We start from the raw sequence: 22,706 nt of genomic DNA on the forward strand, positions 1-22,706 counted from the left end.
AATTGGTTCCATGCTCATCACCCCTCCCCAAGCCAAGAGTTAAGAAAAGGGTCACATCAAGCTAGTGAGCTTGTGGTGCAGGCAGCTCCCTGCAAAGGCAGGCAAGCAGGAGGGGCTTCATCCTTCGGGATGTGCTTGTGGGCAGCACCCCCTGAGACCAAAGGTGGGGCGTGGTCTGTGAGAGCCACTGACACACCTCAGAAGATGGTGACAGTTTTTCAGCTTTTAAAAATAATGAATGGGGCTAGGGTAATAGCTCAGTGAGTATAGGCGCTTGCCACGAAGCCTCACATTGTTTGATCTGGGGATCCACACAGTGGAACTCACTTTTGCATATTGTCTTCTGACCTCTACATCCATGCTATGGTGTAAAACCAAAATAAATGTAATTTTTAAAAAATAGGCAGTGAGAAAGAAAAGTTTTATTACCTATTCGCAAATGGATTAACTACAACTTCTTAACTGGCTTCCTTCCTTCCTTCTTTCTTTCCTTCCTTCCCTCCTTTTCTTTTTTTCTTTTCTTTTCTCATCCTCCTTCTTCTTTTTTTTAAATATAGGGTTTCTCTGTGTAGCTCTCTCTGTCCAGGAACTCATACTGAAGACCAGGCTGGCTTCAACCTCACAGAGATCCGCCTGTCTTGAAGTGCTGGGATTAAAGGCATAAGCCCTATCACCATGCCGGTAATCAAGTGGCGTATTTTTAATGGAAACCAACTGAAGAGCTATGGTGATACTCATGTCTCCTGCTTTGGGAAAGTTATCCCAAGGAAAGCATTCAGAGCATGACAATATTATCTGCACCAGGCCTTTTACTGTTGAATCATTTTAATGCCCAGTGTCTTCAGAGGTCTTTTAGAAAAATTAGGACTGTAAAACGCATAAAGTGCAGCTTTGGATTCAGCCGTCCAAGATAAGAGCAGACTGTTATGCGGCATTTAAGACCTATGCCAGGCGTGTGTGAGACCTGCACAGGTTCAAGCCAGACAGGCTCCCAAGCACTGGTAGCAGAAGCAGACATGGGCTCCCATTCCTAACCAAAGCTATGTGCAACCGATACCTGCCCACAAAAGGGAAAATCAGTTTTCTCCAGTGGGATGTCACTGGGTATATAAAACACTCCAGGGCAGGCCCAATGGCAGGAGTAGTTGCCCAACACAAAATGAATTCCATGACTTTTTTGTATGTGGACTTTGGATTTTATTTTGTTTTGTTTATGCATTGTTTTGTCTTATTGGTCTTATTTTGTCTTTTGCTTATTTGTTTTAGCTTTCCTTTTTGTGGGTTTTTTCCTTTTGTCTTTGTTTTTAAGATTAGGGGGATGGGGAGAGAGGAAGAACAAAAGGGTGTGTGGTTAAGGAGCAGAGGGAAGACCTGAGAGAAGTCTGGAGAGGGGGAAACATGCTCAAAACATACTGTATGGAAAATGTTTGTAAATTTTAAAAAGATAAGTTAAAACAATAAAAACAGCCAGTAAATGGTGGCACATGACTTTAGTCCCAGCACATGAGAGGCAGAGGCAAGCAGGTCTCTGAGTTTAAAGCCAGCCTGGTCTACAGAGCAAGTTCCAGGACGGCCAGGGCTGTTAGACAGAGATCCTGCCTCAAGCAAAACAAAACAAAAAACAAAAATAAGAACTATGCCAAGCTCCAGCACAGCTCAGTGGGAGAGAACGTGCTAGCTTGTGCAAATCCCTGGGTTCACTCTCTAGGACTGAAAGCAAACAAGCCAAGAAATTCTATAACAAACTGAATAAATGCATATGAATAACGAATAGAAGGAACAAATGGAAATAGAACACAGAGCTGTATGTTTTAACAGGGATTGCTTTTCACACTTATTTATTACACGTGGTGTGAGGGGGGCACTGCAGTGCATGCACGGTGGTCAGAAGACAATATGCAAGAGTGGGTTTCAAGGCTGAAACTCAGGTCATTGGGTTTGGCGGGTTAAGTGCCATCTCCCTGACCCCCCACACTGATGTTTTGGGTGGCATCACTCAGATGAATTAGTTAATCTTTAGTCTGAATTGGAATAGTGGGGGCACATCAAGTATGCTACCACCTCGATTATCTGACTCTCCTAGTTGCTGAGGGACACTAGTTGGTTTTCAGTATGAACCACTCTAATATTTGCAGGTCCAAGCCCCTCATTATGCCTTTCCTTTTATGTTAAGGATTTCCACAGATGCACATGCAAGGACACTGAGAATGGGCCAGTGAGATGGTTCAGAGGGTGACGGCACACAGAGGGCCAAGCCTGACAACCTCGGTTCCAAATTTGAAAGCCACATGGTGGAGAGAATGGATTCCCATGTTGTCTTTGGACTTCCACACATGCACTGTGGTATGTATGCACTCATGCATGCATGCATACCCACAGCAAGTGAATACATTTTAAAAATAATTTTATTTCTATTAATTCATTGCTTTTGTCAATACTACTAATTTGTTGTATTTATGTAAATAATATAAATTAATTTTAAGTAAGTATACATTTAAGTACTCTAAATTAATTAACAACATTAATTAACTTTAAGTAAACAAACAAATGTTAAACAATTAAAAGCATGCCCAAGATGTCTGGCCCCTCTGGCTCTCCTACCTGTACTGCAAGGCCAACCTCAGGGCTGTGGCATTGGACTCGTACTTGCCCACCAGCATGCTCATCCTCTCGGCGTTGCTTTTACATTCCTCCAGGGTTATGGTCAGAAGATCATTTTGGGATTTGAGGTGTTCAATACGACTACAAAGAAAAGAACATTGATTTTACACGCTAGGACTGCAGTCCGATATTCCACTTGTCTCACTCGAAAGTAGGCCAGATGGTCATGGTAAGAGAACATGGCAGGGAGAGGACCAGAGGATAAAGTGCTTGCCATGCAAGCATGAGAACCTGTGTGGAGATCCCCACACAGGCATGGTGGCGTGCACCTGTAATTCTAGTGAGGTGGACTGGGGGCCAGAGTCAGGCAGCTTCCTGGAGATTGCTAGCCAGCCAGCCTGGTGAGTTCAGGGTTTGCTGAGAGGCCCTGTCTCAAAAACTAAGGTGAAGAGCAATGGAGAAAGATACCTAATATCAACTTCTCAGTTCTACATACATGCATGGGTAAGTACACACAGGAACACACATTCATATGCCACAGACAAACATACATACGCAGACGCATACATATAACACACATGTGATATGAGAGGCAGGAGACACGGCTCAGCAAAGTGAAATGCTTGTGGCAAAAGCACTAGAAGATGATGAGTTCAATCCCCTGTAACCACTTGAGAGCCAGGCAAAGTGGCACCATCTAAACTCCCAGCACCAGGAAGGCAAAGGAATGGATCTGTGGGGTTTGCTCACCAGACAGCCTAGTCAAATTGGCTCCAGATCCAGGTAAGGGACCCTGCCTCATGAAAAGAAGGTGCAGAGTGACTGAGAAAGGCACTTGATGGGTTTTTTTTTCTTTCATGTATACACACATGTACATGAGAATTCATATATCCAACACACGTAATTACAAAGATGATATGGCATTGGTAGGTATTTTAGCAAGTATAATGAACACAGAACAACTGAAAATAATCGTGGACTTCAGTGTGATGCAAAAATAAAGACACAGGGCTGAATGTCATGGTCTCAATCTCAGAACTCAAGAGGCAGGCACTCTTTAAATTTAAGTGAGTTCTAGAGCAGCTACAGCTATGTAGAGAGACCCTGACTCAAAAAACTAAAGACAACCACCACAAAGAAATTAGACTCTGGTACCCAGTTACACCTACGCCATGTGCCTTTACTGTATGAGGCCAAGGGTCTATAGTAAGGAGAGCAACAGTTTTGGCATCCCATAACTCTGCAAAGAAACTCCAGTTATACTGCAACAAGCCCCATTGCATGGGGCAATATGCCACACCAGGGTCATAATGGCTGCTCTGTGATGAGCCTTTGCTGGGTCTTCCTCTATCAGCCTGCCCAGTCAGGTATGATCAAACCCGTTTCCAAGGTCAGGAGATGCATTCAGATAGTGAAAGGTCAAGTTCCTTGACTTGGAACTTAAGGCTGCTCAACCTAGATCCTGTGCTGTTAACCACACTCAACAGAACACTAGCCAAAGGTGAATTTGTGAACAATTAGGACAATTCTGCCAGGCTGTCCCTAACTAGGAACTAGACCAGAGACCTGCGATCACGACCCAAGGGCCTTCTAGGCTGGATGTCTATCAATACCAGTGACTGGGACAATCAGCAGTAAGAACTTTTAGGTTCTTTTATATCAGCTCCAGAACTGTATAGTCAAAGCAATGACTCTGAGGAAAAGTCAGAAAACAAACAAATGTAGATCCTTCAGCTTCTCCAGTTTCTGTCCTAGGACATTGAGCGTGATCCTCCATTTCCCACAGAGCACACTCTTTCACCGTCTTCATAGAAGCAAGTCTTCAAGAGATAATCAGTTGACTCCTGAGAGAGTTGGCCTGTAGAAGCCACTGGCCTTGAGCAAAAATCTTAGGGCAGAGTGGAGTTGCCTACGGGGCACAGCGAGTGAGTGGAGTGTTAGAAGCACACACTTTTCAGCTTTTGTTCATTTTGGCTTCTGTCAATAGTCCCCACTCTCTGATTTATAATTCCAGTACAGCAGTCTTTGCTAATTGGAAGCCATTAACCCCACTTACTGACCTATACATGTGGCTGCACCTAAACCATCCCTGCCTGAAACACCTTCCTTGCTCAGGTCAGGACGGCCCCTGCTGGTCTTCTTCTAGATGTAAAGGCTGTGAGGGTTGGGGTTTCCTCAGGCTCAGGCTTGGGGGAGAGGCCCCTCCTCTGTCAAGGCTCTCCCTAGGGGTGCTTCTAGCCAGTCTGTGGCTCCAGAAGGCACTCTGTTTCTATGGCTTCCCATCTTTTCTAGCACACACCACACTCTGAGTGCCAGTCCCACACATCAGCTGCCTCCTGGCATTCCCATTGCGGGGGTTACACACTGCCTCCAACTTAACAAAGACAGGGAGCTCGGTTTTCTTCATCCTGCTCTCCCTCGCCTTCCCCACACTGGTAGTCACCACTGCCAAGCTCCTAGCATTACAGGCCAGCAACTGGGACATCTCAGAGCCTCTCCTTACAGCCAGACCTAACGTGCCTGAGGCTTCCCTTATTCTGAATGTGTTGTGTGCTGTGGCTCCTGGCCTGTCACAGTCATCTCCCGGTTCCCACTCTTTCTATCCTTTACCTCGAAGCTCCAGAAGGCAGAACAGGTTTTGTTCTTCCCGTTGAAAACGCCTTCTAACTATATTTAGGCTACAGAGTAAAATCTGCTATAGAATCCGATCCTGCATCTATGCCAGCCTCTGCCTGGTGGTCCTCCTGCTTCCTGTGCATCCTCCAGGGCCTCGCCCTACCTCGGTCCTACTGCCTTTGTATGGCTCCTCTTTCACACCACTTTTCTCCAGCCCAGAATTAAGACTCTTCCAACCTTGTCATGGTTGCTCTTTTTCCTTTAAACCTCATGATAAACCTCTCCTATGTGGAGACACTTCCATGGACCACTACTTATCAAGGAATAATCCTCAGGCAAGGGATACAGCTCAGTGTTAGAATGGCTGGATAGCTTTATAAGGTCCTGGCTTTAACCTCCAGCATCCAATATAACAACAATAACAAATAAATAACTTGATTCTTTCAGGGTCCAGATTACTTGGCGTTTCCTCTACTGTGATCCTTCTACATTCCCTAACAGAACATGTGCTTCAGGAGATCAGGGCTCTTCTCTGTTTTTCATGCTATACACTTCAGCACACAGTAGGTGCTTAACACAGATGATGTGCAACATGACTGAGTACAATTTTGTGTCCTTATGTTTCACTAACCCAAGGAAATCTGAGTTAAAGACTAGCCTTATTATTTTTTCTTAAAGAGTAATAGTCCTTTAATGTTGAGAGAATAAAATAACAGTCATTAAGACAGTATTTCTAAGAAGACCCAGGTTCTGACCACAGCTATGATCATAGAACAACAGGGTGAGGGTGAAGGGCAAAGTCTGGAATTCTGCCTGTTAAATAACTGTGCTGGACTTCATCTCCCAACTTCCCACTTCAAAGCCTTTGTTTTCTCATTGCGGAGGGAGACTAGCCTAATCCTCACAAGTTGAATATTAAGACATTTTTCTGTGAGCATCCATTGTGTGATGCTAAACACACAACCTGCGCTTTGAGTACTAAATAGTGCCCCTTCTTTGTTCTCTCCTGGGTGCATAGAACGGAGAAGAAAGGTGCCTTACTCAAGTTCAGCAACAAAGCCCGCCTTTGAAATCCCAGGGAAGAGAGCTTCATCTGAAGGGAGGGTTCCCTGAAGGCACATGGCTTCATTCAATTGGAAAGGGCATATCTGATTCAGGGTTAAGGCTGGGAAGGCCACTGGAGGAAAAGGTTTCTGCTTTGTTGTTATGAGCTATTCATCAGGACTGGCACTTTAAAAGACTTTGGATTTAACAAGGAAACTGTTTAATTTCAAAATTTAAAATCACTCAAATGGGCCGGGTGAGATGGCTCACCAGTTAAAAGCATATGCTTTTCTTGCAGAGGATCCAAGTTCAATTCTCAGAACCTATGCTAGGCAGTTTACATCCTCTTATAATTCTAGTTTCAGGGAGATCTGATGCTTCTGGCTTCCGTAGGCACTCATGCACTAATACCAACACAGACATTGGCACACGGCACACGTATGTTTATTTTTAAAAAGTAATCTTTGAGATGACCTAGATCACCACATTCCCTTTGTTCTCAAGGACTGAAACAGCTTCGTATCAGGGAGGAGTAACATGCTAGTTTGATTTATTCCATTTTGCCACACACAAGAGGAATGGAATTCAGCAATGGTAGATGGGAATCAGTGCTCACATTCTTTCTTGATTAGTTCACGAGCCTTCTAACCCCTTCCTGTGTTCTCCCTGAGGACTGCTAAGTCAAGGCAGCCACACCATCCTTGGAAACTGTTCAAGGGGACAGAGGCTGAGTCAGCCCGTGGTTAGCAGGTTGGGCTGTGGTCCTTTCTCAGCTTTTGAAGGAGTTCCCTTGTCACTAAGAGTGCAGTAAGCTTGTCTTCACCAAGGAGCAGGAGTGCATCCTACATCTGTCTATGTCCAGAGCATCGGCTAGAATTTATAAAGTTGGTATATGGTAGGATAGGATGCATACGAGCAGAGTGCATAAAGAAATGCAGACAGCCCTCAGAAAGAGCAGTGAGTTAGAAAGAGCAGGGAGTTAGACCAACATGTGGGGCCGATGCCAAGATCGGCTCCAGCACACTGCTTCTGCTACTTCTGGCAAACACAAGCACCCCCTGACACTGACTCAACATTCCAGGACTTCCCACTGTGACTCTCTGCAGCACTGGCCCGCATGCTTGGCAGTCATCTATGACCTACTTGACATTATCTGTGGATTGCTCTCAGGACTCGCTCGCTCTGTACTTCACAAGGTCCAGCATGAAATGAGAAGGCAGGGCGGGGCTCCTTGTCCACACATGGTTAAGGATTTTTAGAACAGTAACAGCACAGTCAGAATGCATGGGTTCAACCTCCCTACGCACGGGGCCTGTGGGAATGTCTGTCCTGAGCCTGTGACGTTGACCCTGTCTGCCACAAGTATGTCCTGTCTCCATCTCAATCCCAGCAGCCTGGCAATCTCACTCCAGCTCACAAGTCACAAGCCAACTTGGATGATCCTTTAGAAAGAGGGTCGGGAGCAGCTCCCACCCCCGCCCCCACCCTCCCTCCAGTGAAATATGTCAGATCGCTCTTTACCTATTCAATCGTTCTGTTTCCACCTCAAACTCTCTAATCTTGCTTTCAGAGATGGCAGATCCATGTGAGTAGAGTGTCTGGAAAATTTCCTGGATATTGGAGCAGTCCTGGAGTGAGTGGGCCAGGTGTTCTGCCACACTGCTGGAAACCTGTACAAATGAGCACAATTCCCCTCAGAGAGATGTCAGGTCAGAAACACCGGTCCCCAGGTACAATCTGCACATGTGACAACTTAAAGCCAAGATCCCTTAAGAATTTGGAGCCAGCAGATGGTCACCCTTCTGAGTCTCATGGGTCTCAGTTGGTATAATTCTAGCATTAAAAAAAGAATGACTGTGACAGTCTCGTGTGAAACACAAGCAGCTCACAGCGGCACCTCCCGAATAGCTCAGACTGGAAACAAGAAGCAGATCAGTTCTCCGAGAGGCCTGAGAAGTCAGGACTTTAAAAAGTCTGGAATTTCTCCTCCTGCCTTGAACTCCTGACAGTCTACAGCCATAGTCTTGGGTGATGGTGGCCCAAGAGAGACGTTGTCCTCTTTATCCTTACAGTTGGGATTTGGCACAGAATCTGGACACCTGTGGTTTTCGCTCAATGCAAAACTTTAAATTAGGAAATTAAAGTAAGTTTTGGGGTTGGTTTTTTAGACCCTTTCCTTTTGCCCTAGAATCAAGTAGGTAGCTCTCCTGGCTCCATACCCAATCATAGAGCATTCTTCTTAAAGAACTTAAGCTATAGGGCTGGAGAGATGGCTCAGTGGTGAAGAGCACTGACTACTCTTCCAGAGGTCTTGAGTTCAATTCCCAGCAACCACATGGTGGCTCACAAATGTCTATCCTAGGTTCTGATGCCTTCTTCTGGCATGCAGATGTACACACAGAGAGAGCACACATATACATATACATAAAATAAAAAGATAAATGAATAAATCTTTAAAAAACAAAAAAAAAAACAGTAAAAGAACTGGAACTACTCCCTACTCTGTTGTCCCCTCACCAGCCTTCAGTCTCCCTCCCTGGAGGCGAGAGACACTTGTATGAAGACTCACACTGAACAGTCAGGTCTAATCCATGCTCTGCTAGCTATGGGCCCCGCTTCCAAGGCACTAGTCCCCACTCCCTGAATAATGTGCTCTCCTTCAAGTTGTATGTGCCAAGAGATAGTTCTTTTGGAGTTTTGCAGCTCCCTAGGTCTCTGGGAGCAGATATCTTCATGACATTCATGGGCATCACCAATAACTAACCAAATGTTATTTAGTTTTTGGAAGGTTTCAAGTGTGTGAGGGGGGAATCGGGGGAGATATATACTTTAAAGCTGAAGTAGCAATTCACCATTTAGAAACTTTATACATTTGACTTTGCCTCTGTGGAATGAAACCCTTACGGTTTGTTATGCAATTAACTGACAAATTGAAGGTGAACATCAACACTTCTGTCCTCTAGGAGCCAGGGTCTGGGTAGCTGTTAAAGGGTTCCTTCTTCCCTGGCCCGTCACCAACACTCACCCCGATGCTACTGATTTCCGAGCCCAGGACTGGCCTATCAGATGATGACGATTCAGATCTCGTCTTTGACAGCTTCACTCTCTCAGCAATCTTAAACAAAGAAAAATCGATCAGAAAGTCCACACCAGTCCCCCGCATAGCATAGGTTGAAGCAATATTTACACAATTTTTAGCCCTGTGAACTAAAATCATTCCCTGGCTCAATCCCGCTGCCATAAACTTAAAATGGGGCTTCTAGACCTCAGCACATTTGGGGCCCAGGTACCTCGGCTAGGGTAGAGGGAGCTATCGTGTAGCATCTCTGGCTTCTAGCCACAAGATGCCTGTAGTGCTCCAGTTGTTACCATTCAAAATGTTCCTTAGGAGACAAAACTCACGCATGGTCAAGAAGCAACCATTTCACCTAACTTACTAAACATGAAGGCTGAGAAACAGCTTCATTGTGGAGACTCTAAGTGCTGGCAGGCAGGAAGACACCTGCCATTGGTACCACGTGACAGGGTCTTTTTAGGAAAGTGTACAAAAGCCTGGCAAAGGTGCTATGGCAGAGAACAAATGGTAACAATGTACTTCTTTTCTTTCTTTTTTATTTCTTTTGGGACAGTGTCCCACTATGCACTCCTGGATGGCCTGGAGCACCTCTTGATCCTCCTGCCTCTGCCTCCTGGCTGGAATTACAGGCCTGCACCTCCGCACTCAGCTCTGTGATGTGTTTTCTCCACTGGCACAGCTGTCATTCTTCCACTGGCATGGCTGTCATTCTTCTGAGGGGGGACTCACTGCTTCATCACTCAGGGTCCCCTAAGGGCTGATAGTTCCTTGAAAGCAAGTACCCATCCATTGTGAAGTCACACTTGACAAAACTCTCCACAATAGCTTGTCAGCTGTGACATTTTCCAGTAGGCTGATTAATGAGACCTGGTATACAGGTTGCAGTCTAAGAGAGACTTAAACCTATTAGTGGGTTATCTCTCCCTGCAGCTTGATTTGGTAGAGTTGACACTCAGTCTCAGGGGGAAGCCTCTAGAGGATGTGTACTGGTATGCCTGCACAACGGTGAGCTCAGCCACAGCTGGGTTTTTTAGATAAGAAGTGTTCCGACCCCACCAGACACATCCCAGGGATCTCACCTTAGCGATGGGGATGTCATTGCTGCTACTGCTGGTGCTTAGCTCTCCGGTGCTGGGGTTAATTGGGCGATTGGCAGGGGTGAGGCGACCTGGGCTAGAAGGTCCAGTAGCCTGTACACTCTGCAGTCGAGTTTGGAGCTCTCGGACCTGAAAACATAATCCCTTTAGATGAAGTTGGTGGTTTCCCGAGTTAAAGAGCAAGAGAGCCAGACAGCCTATGGCAAAGTTTTCCACTGTGCTGCTCAGCTGGTCAAGTCCACTGAAGCCACTGAGTCCTTAAGTGGGTTCACTGCTGACCAATCATCTCTTATTCACAAGCAAGAAGGGGAATTATGCAACCTAAGTGTTGGAAGCTTTCAACACAGGAGTGAGGGATGCAGAAAAGCATCTGATGCTGTAGTGGGCAACTCGGATAAGGATGTGATCTCTAGTCTTAGGAAACCCAGAGGCCACACAGGTATAGAGAACAAGGGTCTACATACACACGCACACACACACACACACACACACACACACACACACACACACACACATGCAAATTGCTAGAAATATCTGTCTCCAGTCCACCAAGGCAGCAGAACTTGGGAAGACTGTACCTCCACCTGAAGCTACTACAGAAAAGTATAAAAAGGTATATAAAGAGGTATATGATAGGAGAACTGGGTTCCATAGGAGAACATGTCAGGGTGGGCTTGGTAGAGGCATAGGTGGGGTAGAGAGGGGATGGGGATGTAGGACTGTGTACAGAGCATCTGGAGAATATGCAATATTAGGCAAACTGAGTTATTAGTGACAGGGCTTCGGGAGAGAAGTGAGACCAAACTGGAGTGTCAGCGAAGGTACCAACAGCTTTCCTCCAGGTAACCAAGGCTCAGGAGCATCCCTGGTACAGTGCAGAGGAACATTTAAATAATAAAGCAAGAAAAAACAAAAACAAAAATGAAACAAAACAAACAAAACAGGGCCCTGTGAATACATTTAAGGCACAAGAGTAGAGGCTGGAGAGATGGCTTGGTGATAAGAGCCCTGACTTTTCTTCCAGGAGAACAGGGCTCAATTTGAAGCACTTACATGGAGGCTCATAACTATCTGTAACTATAGTCCCAGGGGACCAGATACCCTACTCTGACCTATACATGCACCAGTTACATGTAAGATGCATAGACATAAAACACCCTTCACATAAAATTTAAAAAATAAAATAAAATATGCTCTATTAACACCTCACTTATGTGTAGTTACTGCTCTGTGGCCACCAAGGGGAGAAACATCCCAAAAGTGGGGACAGTTGCAATCTTTATGATAACCATGGACACACTTTTATTATCACAGTACCAGGCCTATTATCAAGCTTGCTATGCAATCAAGATGACCTTGAACTTCTGAAGCTCCTGTCTTTAGCTCTAGAATGATGGGAAAGTACTACTAAGCCTGTTATGCTTCAGATTGACTGCAGTGCCCCAAAATGCAAATGAATGAAGCACCAGATGCAGTCAGCCAGAAGGTACACCTGGGCATTCAGAGCTGGATTTTCTAAACTTTATGGTATACCAGATCTCCCTTTCAGGGTTAGTGAGAAACAGGGGTGGCAGAAGCCCACCCTAGTGGTACATCTAATAAGTTTCCCAAAGGTATGGATGCTGGACATCAGGGAACCATATCTTGAGCAGTTGACCCAAGGCTAAAAAGCATTATACAAAGCATCACAGACAGGCAGAGCAGAGCCCAATCCCTACGCTAGCTCTTGATGGCACAGCCCTTCCAGGCAAGGGCAGAGAGCAGATACACAACCCCCCCCCCTCTAAGAGCTTCTAGAAAGCTTTCATATTAAATGTCTGGGCTATCTCTACCCTGCTATCTTGGGAACCAAAAGTAATTGAAGTTTCAATAATTCATCAACATATTATAAGCCAAAATAGGGAAATTCCCTTGGAGCAAATTGCATTCAATAGTGAAGCAGATCAAAAAAGCCTAATGCTTTGCTGTGGCTTCCAGGAGCTGGGGATTGCTAGAAATGCACAGTATTCTCACAGCACAACAGAAGCAAGGGCTGCAATCAAAACATAACCAGACTGCAAAGACACATGCCTGCTGGAATCAAACAGAATTCATGATGGGAGTTTATTCTGGAATAGTCCCTGGCAAACCAAAGGTAGTGTCAGTATAGAGGTTCATCAGGCCATGGGGCAGAGGGGGAGGGGAGGGCCCGTGATTCCCACTATGGTCCCTGGCAGCTTCCCTGGTTGAGTCAGTAAGGCTCTGAATAATTAACAGAGTTAACATCACTCTAAAACTTACATCCAGTCTAATCGTAGCAGGAAGAAATCACTGGCCTGTTCCTAAATCACCAGTCAGTGTATTTGGTTCGCTTGGTTAGGATTTTTTGAGTCAGGATCTTAGTTCTTAGCCCAGGCTGGTCTTGGATCTTAGAGCAACTGCCCTGCCTCAGTTTCTCCAGTACAAGGATTCAGGCATAAGCCACCATAGTTGGATTTTGAAAAATACAAACAGTTCTAGCAATTTATTAAGGCATCATTTAAAATGACCTGTGTTTTAGAAACATTTGCTCTTCTAATCACAAAGGTGCTGAACGTTGACTGTGAAAAAGCTAAGGCACACTGCAAGTTAAACCAGAAAAGGTTAGCATGTCCCTTTTAACTGCTCTCAGGAAATTGCTTCTAGTCATTTCCCGTGTGCATTAATGTGGCCCAGTGATTTCTAATCTATACATTCCCATGTTAAAAGCTATGGACCCTTTGAAAAATTAAAGGATGATATCTTCCTTTTGGACTATGTCTTATTTGTAAATAAGTGTTCATCAGTAGGAAAAAAAAAATCAGCTGAAGGGTCAGCTACATGGAAAGAAGGGCAGCTGAAGGGTTACCTGAGTGTCTCCTACAGATTTAAGGTGAAATTAAATGAGCCAATACTAGAACTGAAGGCCACCCAATAAAACAAGTTAGCTTAGGCAAGGACCAGGAGGCAGGCAGACAGCCATTAGAGATTTCCTTTTCACTCCTCCCATGGGAATGAGTTGGATCAAGACTCCCTCAAAAGTGATGTCCCAATTCTACATAATACCTGGGAATGCGACTATTTCAGAACAGTTTCTACAGGAGGACACTACAGAGCTATGAGATCATCCTGGACTTAGAATAGACACCACACAATGACCTGCTTCTTAAAGGGGGCTGAGGCAGAGACATGAGACCAGTAAAGGACACATGGAGATTAAAAGAGAGAATGGCTGCAAATCAAGAGCTACTAGATGCAGGAATTGAAAGACGAACTAAAGGCTGCTCCTTTCCAGCCTGTAGAGATAGTGTAGCCCTGCTGTGTATATAGTGATTTGCAATTCTTGGACCCACATAATATTAAAGAATTAACATTTTAAAAAATTCTATATTTCTGGTAACTACCTGATGTACTGTCTAGTTTTGTGTCAACTTGACACAGGCTGGAGTTATCACAGAGAAAGAAGCTTCAGTTGGGGAAATGCCTCCACGAGATCCAGCTGCAAGGCATTTTCTCAATTAGTGATCACGGGGGGGGGGGGGATGGGGAGGTCCCCTTGTGGGTGGTGCCATCTCTGGGCTGGGAGTCTTGGTTCTATAAGAGAGTAGGCTGAGCAAGCCAGGGGAAGCAAGCCAGTAAGTAACATCCCTCCATGGCCTCTGCATCAGCTCCTGCTTCCTGACCTGCTTGAGTTCCAATTCTGACTTCCTTTGGTGATGAACAGCAGTGTGGAAGTGTAAGCTGAATAAACCCTTTCCTCCCCAACTTGCAATTCTTGGTCATGATGTTTGTGCAGGAATAGAAACCCTGACTAAGACACCTGATAAACCTGTCTTCTATTGGAGATGTTTTTTATTAAAGATATATGCTTTTTTTCTATAGAATACTTTGTTGTTGTTTTGTGTTGTGTTGTATTGTATTGTTTTATTTTGTTTTGTTTTGTTTTTTGGAAGTGGGACAGCCAACATTCAGAGTATCCAAAGGAAGACTGATGTATCTAGGAAAGCCATGTATCATTCTGACAACCCTATGAACTGGGTTCCCCAGCCCCAGCCCCACCCCCAGCCCCAGCTCCCTGACCCTGGGAGGCTACTTTCTTGATTCTCTTAAACTCATTACATAGCTACTACCCAAGCAGATGTACAGAAATTGATCTGCTGCAAATACTGGGATTCTGATAGTATATAAGGTCTCTTGTCTTTCAAGAACTGGAAATTTAGCAAACTGTGATGGGAATCTTCTATAAAAATGGAGTCTACAAGCAATATCAACTGTAGAAGAGAAAAAGGTGTCTCTCCTTTACAATGCAAGATGAAGACTCTTGCTTCTGTCTGGTTCTCGTTTAAGAGTTTGGGACCTGTTTTGTTTTACTAGGTTAACAGAAGAAAAAGGATCAAAAACAGGGGAGGGATGGATGGGAATGGATGGGGTTGCAAACAGTGAAGGGGGAATAAAGATGGCAAGGCACTCTAGTACCCACCCAGATGCATGGGGTTCAGTCCCTTCCACATATGGATACTTTGCTGGATATGGAGGTAAGACTCCATCTTCAGACAGAATTTCTTGTATTGACAGCAGTGTTCTACAGCAGCCATGTCTGCTCACCCTACAGATTACTACCAGATGCACAGGATTAGCCTGTATGTACTTGCAGTATGTTTAGTTTACCCAAGGATATGAATTTTAAATTGTGTTTGACTGGAACTTATTTAGATTCCAACCCGAGCAGTCGTATGTGGAGAGTCATTACAGTGCTGATCAGGGTAGCTGTGTAAATATTCAAGGAAATAAACAACTGCTCACACTTGAAGCTTGGTGTCATCATAAGTCATGGTATTCCTTAATACAGTAGAAATACACACACACACACACACACACAGAGAGAGAGAGAGAGAGAGAGAGAGAGAGAGAGAGAGAGAGAGAGAGAGCGCATCCCTTCCCATCCCCCACCTCCAGAAAGAATGATATTAACTTTGGACATGTGAAATTTAAGGAAACTCTTGTCTGGTGTACATAGTTCCAGGACAGCCAGGGCTATGTAGAAAGAGCCTGTCTTAAAGAAACAGAGACAGACAGACAGACAGACAGACAGAAAGAAAGAAAGAAAGAAAGAAAGAAAGAAAGAAAGAAAGAAAGAAAGAAAGAGAGAGAGAGAGAGAAAGACTTGAAGAAAAAAGAATAGAAACAAACAGAAATTTGAAGGAAGCTGAACAGAAAGATGTATATTTAGGAATGTTGGGTGTGGCTAAGGCCTAGAGAGGAAGGAGGTGTAGTCTCATGGGCAAAGGGTCAGTGGAGGGCAGGGAAAGGAACACCCACTCTACTGGGGACAGGGAAAGAGGTCATGGGCAGGCAGAAAGAAGGGTGAATTTGCAGAAAGAAAGATGGTGGGAGCCAGAGGGACTCTCACCTCATGTAGTATTTTTGCTTTTAGGTATAGTGGACTGAATTAGCAGATGTCAGACATGAGGAAGGGGTGTGAGCTAGGGTAATAAAGTAAGGAAAGATGTGGATGGCCAGCCTACTCAGCAGCACCAAGGGCTTAGCTGATCTTCCATTCAAGTCAAGTCTGAGGACATGTTATCTTCTAACTCTGGAAACCTTATTAAAATAATAGTAAAGGGTAGAAAAGAGGAAAGAATGTGCATGAGACATTCATAGAAATAAGAGTGGTGTGTACTTCAAAAAGGCTACATAGGAGTAAGACATCCCACTGAGAGAAGAAACAGAACATTATGTGGTACATCTGAAGGGAAGTGGCCAGTCTACTGACAAGATGGTCAGCAGGGACTAGTTTCACACTGACAGATTCCCACAAGATGAAAAGTGGGGCTGAAAACAGCTGTTCAAAAGTTGCAGTCACAGTGACTGTGCACAGCACAACTTAAAACTTCAACATAAGATGGCCTTAGTGAAAACCAGCAAGCACTCTTCCTAACAATGCATGGAGATGCTACGATATGGAAAAGGTAGCATGAGAGAGAAACTCACTGCCCAGGGCAAAGGAAAGACAGTGAAATCTCCAGTTTCCAGTCCTAAGAGCTGACATCATAGAAGTCAGGAAGGGGGTCAAGAGACAGGGCGTGGGCTCCTGGGTCAATGCGTTCTCTGCCCAACAATGTCCAAAGGCTCCTACTACATCTGTCTGTGAAATATGTGCAAAGCGTGCTACTCTATGAGCTCATAGAATCTCTCTGGAGCTGTGAAAAAGGGACAACAAAAGTCCCAAACTAAGTATGGGGTGGCACAGTTCTATAATTCCAGCATTAAGAAGGTTAGAAAGATCATGTGTCCAAACCCAGCTTGGTTGAACCCTATCACTAAATAACTCAAAACTCGGCACATTTGGATGTGGGTTTCAAGTCTGTACTATCCACACACTGTAGAACCTTATTATCATCTAACACGGGTGTATATCGCCAAGCCTCTTCCTACCTCAGACATCAAACTTGTAACTCACTTAACTTAGTGTCATTAGAGATCAGAATACGTTGACCAGGAAGCTGCCAGATATGGAGTAACAATTTTAGAGAGGAGGAAAGGAGAGAGGCAGCCAACTAACCCAGAAGAGTCTGCTCCAGATAAAAAGATGAGCATAGCAGACTATGTCACAATAGACAGATGTGGTTTCTCCCCTCACCCTCTCTCCTTGCATTCAAATCTCAGCATGTAGCCCACACTGTTCTGATACTCTGCCACATAAGCCCCAGGAATGACAAGTGTGGACTACCACACCACATCTGATATCAAAATTTAAAAGATTGTCCCTTATGATGGCTTCTGAAAGCAAGAATATTGATTTGCTTCATTCACTACAGTAGTGCCTAGCCTTCAATTATGACTGACAGTCTTGAGAAAATGAATCCAATGCTGAAAAAAAAAAACTATCACATAAACTCTAATACACAGCAGACTGTGGGCCACACCCTCATGCTCCAACACCTATAAATGGCAAACAGAAGTTGAGGTGGGGTGGTCCTCATCTGAGCCATGGAAGAAAGGAAACAACTGTCAGGTAGAGTCTTGAAGATGCCTCATGGCTTGCCTAGAATCTGGAGTGAGGGGCAAGACTACAGAGGACAGCTTCCCCTAAATGCTGTGAAGGCAGGGGACTGACTCCTTTCAAGTTTCCAGAAATCCACAGTCCTGCTGACACTTGGAAGTTAGTAAAAGTGATATATTTTAGATTCTGACTTCCAAAGCTGTATGATTATAAGTCTGAAGTTTGGGGTAGTTTGTTTGCTTTTGCTTTTGCTGTTGTTGTTGTTGTTGTTGTTGTTGTTGTTGTTGTTGTTGTTTGAGATTGGGTCTCACTATACAACCCTGGATAGCCTGGAACTCACTAAAGCAGCATGGCCTCACCTTCCTGGAAGTCAGCCTCTTCATCCCAAGGGATCAAAGACACGGGCCACCATGCCTGGCCAAATCTGAGTATTTTTAGCCATTAAGTTGATGATATAAATTGATACATCATCCATAGGAAATGAACATGTATCAACACTGAACAACACTCATGAGTAAAAAAAAAATTTTTTTTGACCTCTCAGAAGTTGAGAATAGAATGGAAGTTATACAAGGCTGGAGCTTAGTGGGTAGGAGTGGAGGACATCTGTAGACAGTAAGCTTTAGTTAGAGAAAAGAAGCTTTAGTATCTACTGCATTGAAGGTGATTAGAGAGTGCTGTACTTAGGACATGATAACCAATATAACTTACAAAAGAAAGAATCTAATTTGAGACTTACAGTTTCAGAGAGTTAGAAACCATGATAGTAAATCAAAGTCATGGCAGCAGGAGCAGCTAAGATCTCACATCATGATCCACAAGTAGGTGGAGGGTGGGGGGCAGGAAGAAGATGAGAGGGGTGGAGGGAGAGATGGAGACCAGGAATGAATGCCAAGAGTTTTTTTGTTTGTTTGTTTTTGTTTATAACCCCAAAGCCCAGCCTCAGTGACATGCCTCTTTTGACAAGACCACATGTCCTAGCCCTTCCCTGTAAGGGGAGGTTCTGATACTAACACCCTGTTCTCCAATTGGTTCTTGATTTTTCAGTAAAGAAGGCCTGGGAGCCAATTGCTGGGTAGAAGGTATGGGCAGGACTTCTGGGTCCCAGGAGGAAAAGGCAGATGCTGAGAAGTGGGGAGGCCCTTTCTGCCATGCTTTGGAGGAAGAAGAATGCAGCAATCATGTAAGGTCTTGGAGAGAGCTTGGGCCTGTGGCCACCAGTACAGGTCAAGGATGTTTAGCAGGGGCTAGCCACTGAAATTAAGGGCAAGTGGACAGACAGAGATAATGAATCAGAAAAGACATGCTTTTTCAGGCAGGAGATCTCTGCATCAAACAATTGTGCCAAAAAGACAAATTATACAAAAAATTAACTGTGTGTATTTATCTTTTATCCTCAGATTCAAGGCTCTTGGGAGTGGGCTGATAGCACAACCACCTCCTGGAGCAAAGGGGAGAAACAAAAGGAAAGCCAAGAGGGGCTTATAGCACAACTGACCCTGACCAAAGGTGGTAGTATTGTAAAAATACACACAACACCTCCCAAACAGTTCAAACCCACGTATTCAAAGGCATGAGCTTATGGGGGCCATACTCATTCATGCCAGTACACAGGTAATGATTATTCTTTTAATCATTGTAGAGATGACCTTTTTAAAAACAGCTTGAAAAAAGAGATTTCGTTTTTCATTATAAAGGAAAAAACAAACAAACAAACAAACAGAGCCCGGCGTGGTGGCACACGCCTTTAATCCCAGCACTCAGGAGGCAGAGGCAGGCGGATTTCTGAGTTCGAGGCCAGGCTGGTCTACAAAGTGAGTTCCAGGATAGCCAGGGCTACACAGAGAAACCCTGTCTCAAAAAAACAAAAACAAAAACAAAAACAAAAACAAACCAACCCTGAGCAGATAGTCTAATTTGACTTCACATTACTCAACACGAATGAACAGAAACATCACATTACCACTAACACCTTTTGCATATTTTAATGCATCAGAATAAATTTAAATAATATTAAAAAATATTTTTTAAAAGCAGGGCTAGAGATGGCTCCACAGTTAAAAAGTACTTATCTCACAAGCAAGAGGACTGGATTCAAGGAGTGTACAGGGGCCTGCCTGTAATTCCAGCTCTGGAAGGCACAGACAGAGCAAGCTGGCTAACAAGACTAGTCATATTGGCGAGCTCTGGGTGTGATGAAGGATGACCCAGAGGTGACTCCGGATGCCTTCACAGTGTGCACACACATGCTTACTCACATTCATAAACGCAATACACACACATAATACACACCACACACACACACACACACACACACACACACACACACACACACACACAAACTATGTACTATATACATGCACACAAGAAAAAAAATGGAGGAAAAGTTAGGTCGGAGGTAGAATCGTGCTTTCCAGGAGCTAGAATGGGAACTGGTAGGGGTACGTTTGGATTACCAGTGGGTTCTAAGTTATAGTGAGGACACAGAAGTTCTGGTGTGTTCTGCAGTGTATGGCCACTGCTGGTGGCAACTGTGTACTATATATCCTTTAAAGAGCTAGAAGAAAGAACTTTGAGTACTCTTCCCATTAAGAAATCACAACTGTTTGTGGATACAGCTAAAATGTAAACTGATTTTTAACATTTGCCAGTGTTACATGTTTCAAATCATTACATGGAATCCCAATCTTGGGCACAAATATTAATATTTTTATGTACGAGTTACAAAATAAATTTGGTGGTAAAAAAGAACTTTTTAAAGTTTTGGGCAAAAAAAAAAAAAATCAAAGACACTCTCAAGATGATAGATTTACTGTTTCGAGATTTTTGCTAAAAGAACTTCCAAAGATACAGGCTTAGAAAACCAAAGCCAGGAGAATGTGGAAAGAGAGCAGTGAGGGAGGGACGGAGATGAGTGGTGTGGGGCAGACATCCTCAGTGTTTCTACAGAGCAAATGACCTGGCACACCATTCAAAGGGGCCACTGGCAAGTCTCAGGGAAAACTCATCCACCCAAGGACTCAGCAAGCAGACTCCAGAGACATTCCCAAAGCACTGCCCTGTCCAAGGAACCAGGCCTCCAGCTGCTGTTGTGTTTGTGGGAAGCAGAAAGCCTGAAGCGATTTGGTGGTCATCCATTCCACTTTGTTTTAATTTGTTCCTGGACCCTGAGCAGGAGGCCCAGATGCCGTGATGCCAGTCACGGACAACACAAGCAATTATATGATGATCTGTTTCTTAAGTCATCTATCAATGTGGTTCGTGGATTAATGACATGCAAGGATTAAAGGTGGCACTGGGGTCCCGAGTGGAATAAGAAACATCAGCCATCGATCGATGAGTTCTGAAGTTACCTGTGGCCATGCTCACAGATACCTGCCGTTTCAGGCAATCAGACAGTAACTCATGGCTTTGCTGTATATTGGAATGGATGTGGGAGAGACAATACCTAAGCTACAGAAGGGGTAAAACCCATTAGGTCAGAAAGGTTCTACAGAATGTTTAGGGCAGTCTATTCCCACGTGCAACGCTGCCTTCTTTGGGCCCAGATGTTCGATCTGGCAGTGAACCATTCTTAGTGGGGGATTTTCCATGTCCCTTCGCCAAGCCTTCAAATAAATATGAAATGGGGATCCATGCACAGAAAATATAGGCTTATTCAGAGGAAGCTAACTTAAACAGAAATTTAGGCAAGTGTTATGTTATCGCCAATAGCATATTTTTGAGGTGTTTGAAGCGGGCCACAAAATAGGAAAGGAAAATTAAAACTGTGGTTTTGTAGCTCTAGAGTTTGGCAGGTGTGCTTCCTCCTTCTTCGTTTTTTAAGGCCCAGAAAGTACCTGGATCTGATTATCAAATGGCTACACAGAAGAAAGGGTGAGTGTAGTGCCATAATTTCCTTCCAGATGTCTAATAATCAGATGGCTGTTTCTTTTCCAGTCAAGAGTCAACCTGGCAGGGACAGCAAGGGCAGGGATGGAGGGTCAAACCCAAATGTGACAACAGGAAGAATTGTCCCAGTGCTCCCTCAGCACGCAGGGTGAGCACTACCTTCCTAGGGGATCCTGGAACCACTGCCACCAAGGTGGTAGATCCAGAGCTTTGCTTGGGGCTCCTCTTAAAGCTCGCCATCACACCACAGGGAGGGTGTGTCCTTTATCAGCAAAGTTCTATTGCAATGCTGGTCAATTATGGTGCTGAGCAGAGAGACCAAGCATCCGTGGAGAGGAGTATGGAACTCACTTCAAGACACACAGAAAAGACTCAGGTAGGATGCAGGGTATAAGGAAGAAATTGTTGAGCCGGGCGTGGTGGCGCATGCCTTTAATCCCAGCACTCGGGAGGCAGAGGCAGGCAGATTTCTGAGTTCGAGGCCAGCCTGGTCTACAAAGTGAGTTCCAGGACAGCCAGGGCTATACAGAGTAACCCTGTCTTGAAAAACCAAAAAAAAAAAAAAAAAAAAGGGAGCGGGAGAAATTGTTGGCACTACCACCTTATGTCGTGGACATGATCAACTTTCGGAAGAGTATAAGGCTTCCAAAGGGACTGCTGTGGTCTATTTGTTTCAGGTCTATGATTCAAAGGGGCGTGGATTCGCTGGCTTTGTGGTCCCAGCATACTTGTTTAGCCAAATGGACTAGGGAAAGAGTTAATCATCTTGGTTGTAAGGCAGCTGACCTAAGCAATTTAGGTCAGAAGTGCAAACAGTATGACGAAACTGTACCTTGCTAGCATATGCCTGCTTTATGTGTACTTCTGCACCCACTGTTAATCCATTGACCTGTAACACTGTATCAATTCTCCAATATCCCTGAAGCCAGTGATGGTATCCAGTTTATCACTGTGACCCAGACATGGCTAGAGAGGACTAAGCACAAATGAATGGAAGAAGAAAGAAGTGTTTCCTCCTTTGAGTCCTTAATTCTACTTCTCTGAGATTGAATTTGCTTTTGTAAGTGTGAGGAGATAAATGATTATATTACAGGATTCTCAGAAACAAATGATTATCTCATTTAATAATGAACAGAGACCAATAATAAAAGTTTCCCTGTTGTCCCTTAGTTACTGTTCTGCCTAGTAGCTCAATTTGTTAATTGACTGCATTGAAGACCTAATTTAATTAAATCTTGGACAAGGCTCAGAAGACCTATGGAGAGCACTTGGCTTAATTACAGGCAGGGGCCATGCACCAATTTCATTGATCTGGTCAAAGTCTGAGCAATAAAGATGGACAAAGGAAAAAACTGTGGCCCCAGTCGCTTTTCAGGCCATG

At 44.3% G+C, this 22,706-nt stretch overlaps 1 protein-coding gene across 8 annotated transcripts in view; it reads right to left on the bottom strand.

The window, feature by feature from the left end:
* The window catches only part of Mcc (MCC regulator of WNT signaling pathway), a 279,992-nt gene that overhangs the window by 33,529 nt on the left and 223,757 nt on the right, over positions 1–22,706 (bottom strand). For all 8 annotated transcript variants that reach the window (XM_029547051.1, XM_021214402.2, XM_029547050.1 and 5 more), the window contains 4 exons: positions 10,417–10,563; positions 9,287–9,376; positions 7,783–7,931; positions 2,602–2,742 (listed from right to left, as the gene is read on the bottom strand). In XM_029547051.1, coding sequence (XP_029402911.1) covers positions 2,602–2,742; positions 7,783–7,931; positions 9,287–9,376; positions 10,417–10,563 — 527 coding nt within the window. The remainder of the gene's footprint in view (positions 1–2,601; positions 2,743–7,782; positions 7,932–9,286; positions 9,377–10,416; positions 10,564–22,706) is intronic.

Source organism: Mus pahari, chromosome 15 (genome assembly GCF_900095145.1).
Source record: "Mus pahari chromosome 15, PAHARI_EIJ_v1.1, whole genome shotgun sequence".
In the NCBI taxonomy this organism is placed as follows: domain Eukaryota; kingdom Metazoa; phylum Chordata; class Mammalia; order Rodentia; family Muridae; genus Mus; species Mus pahari.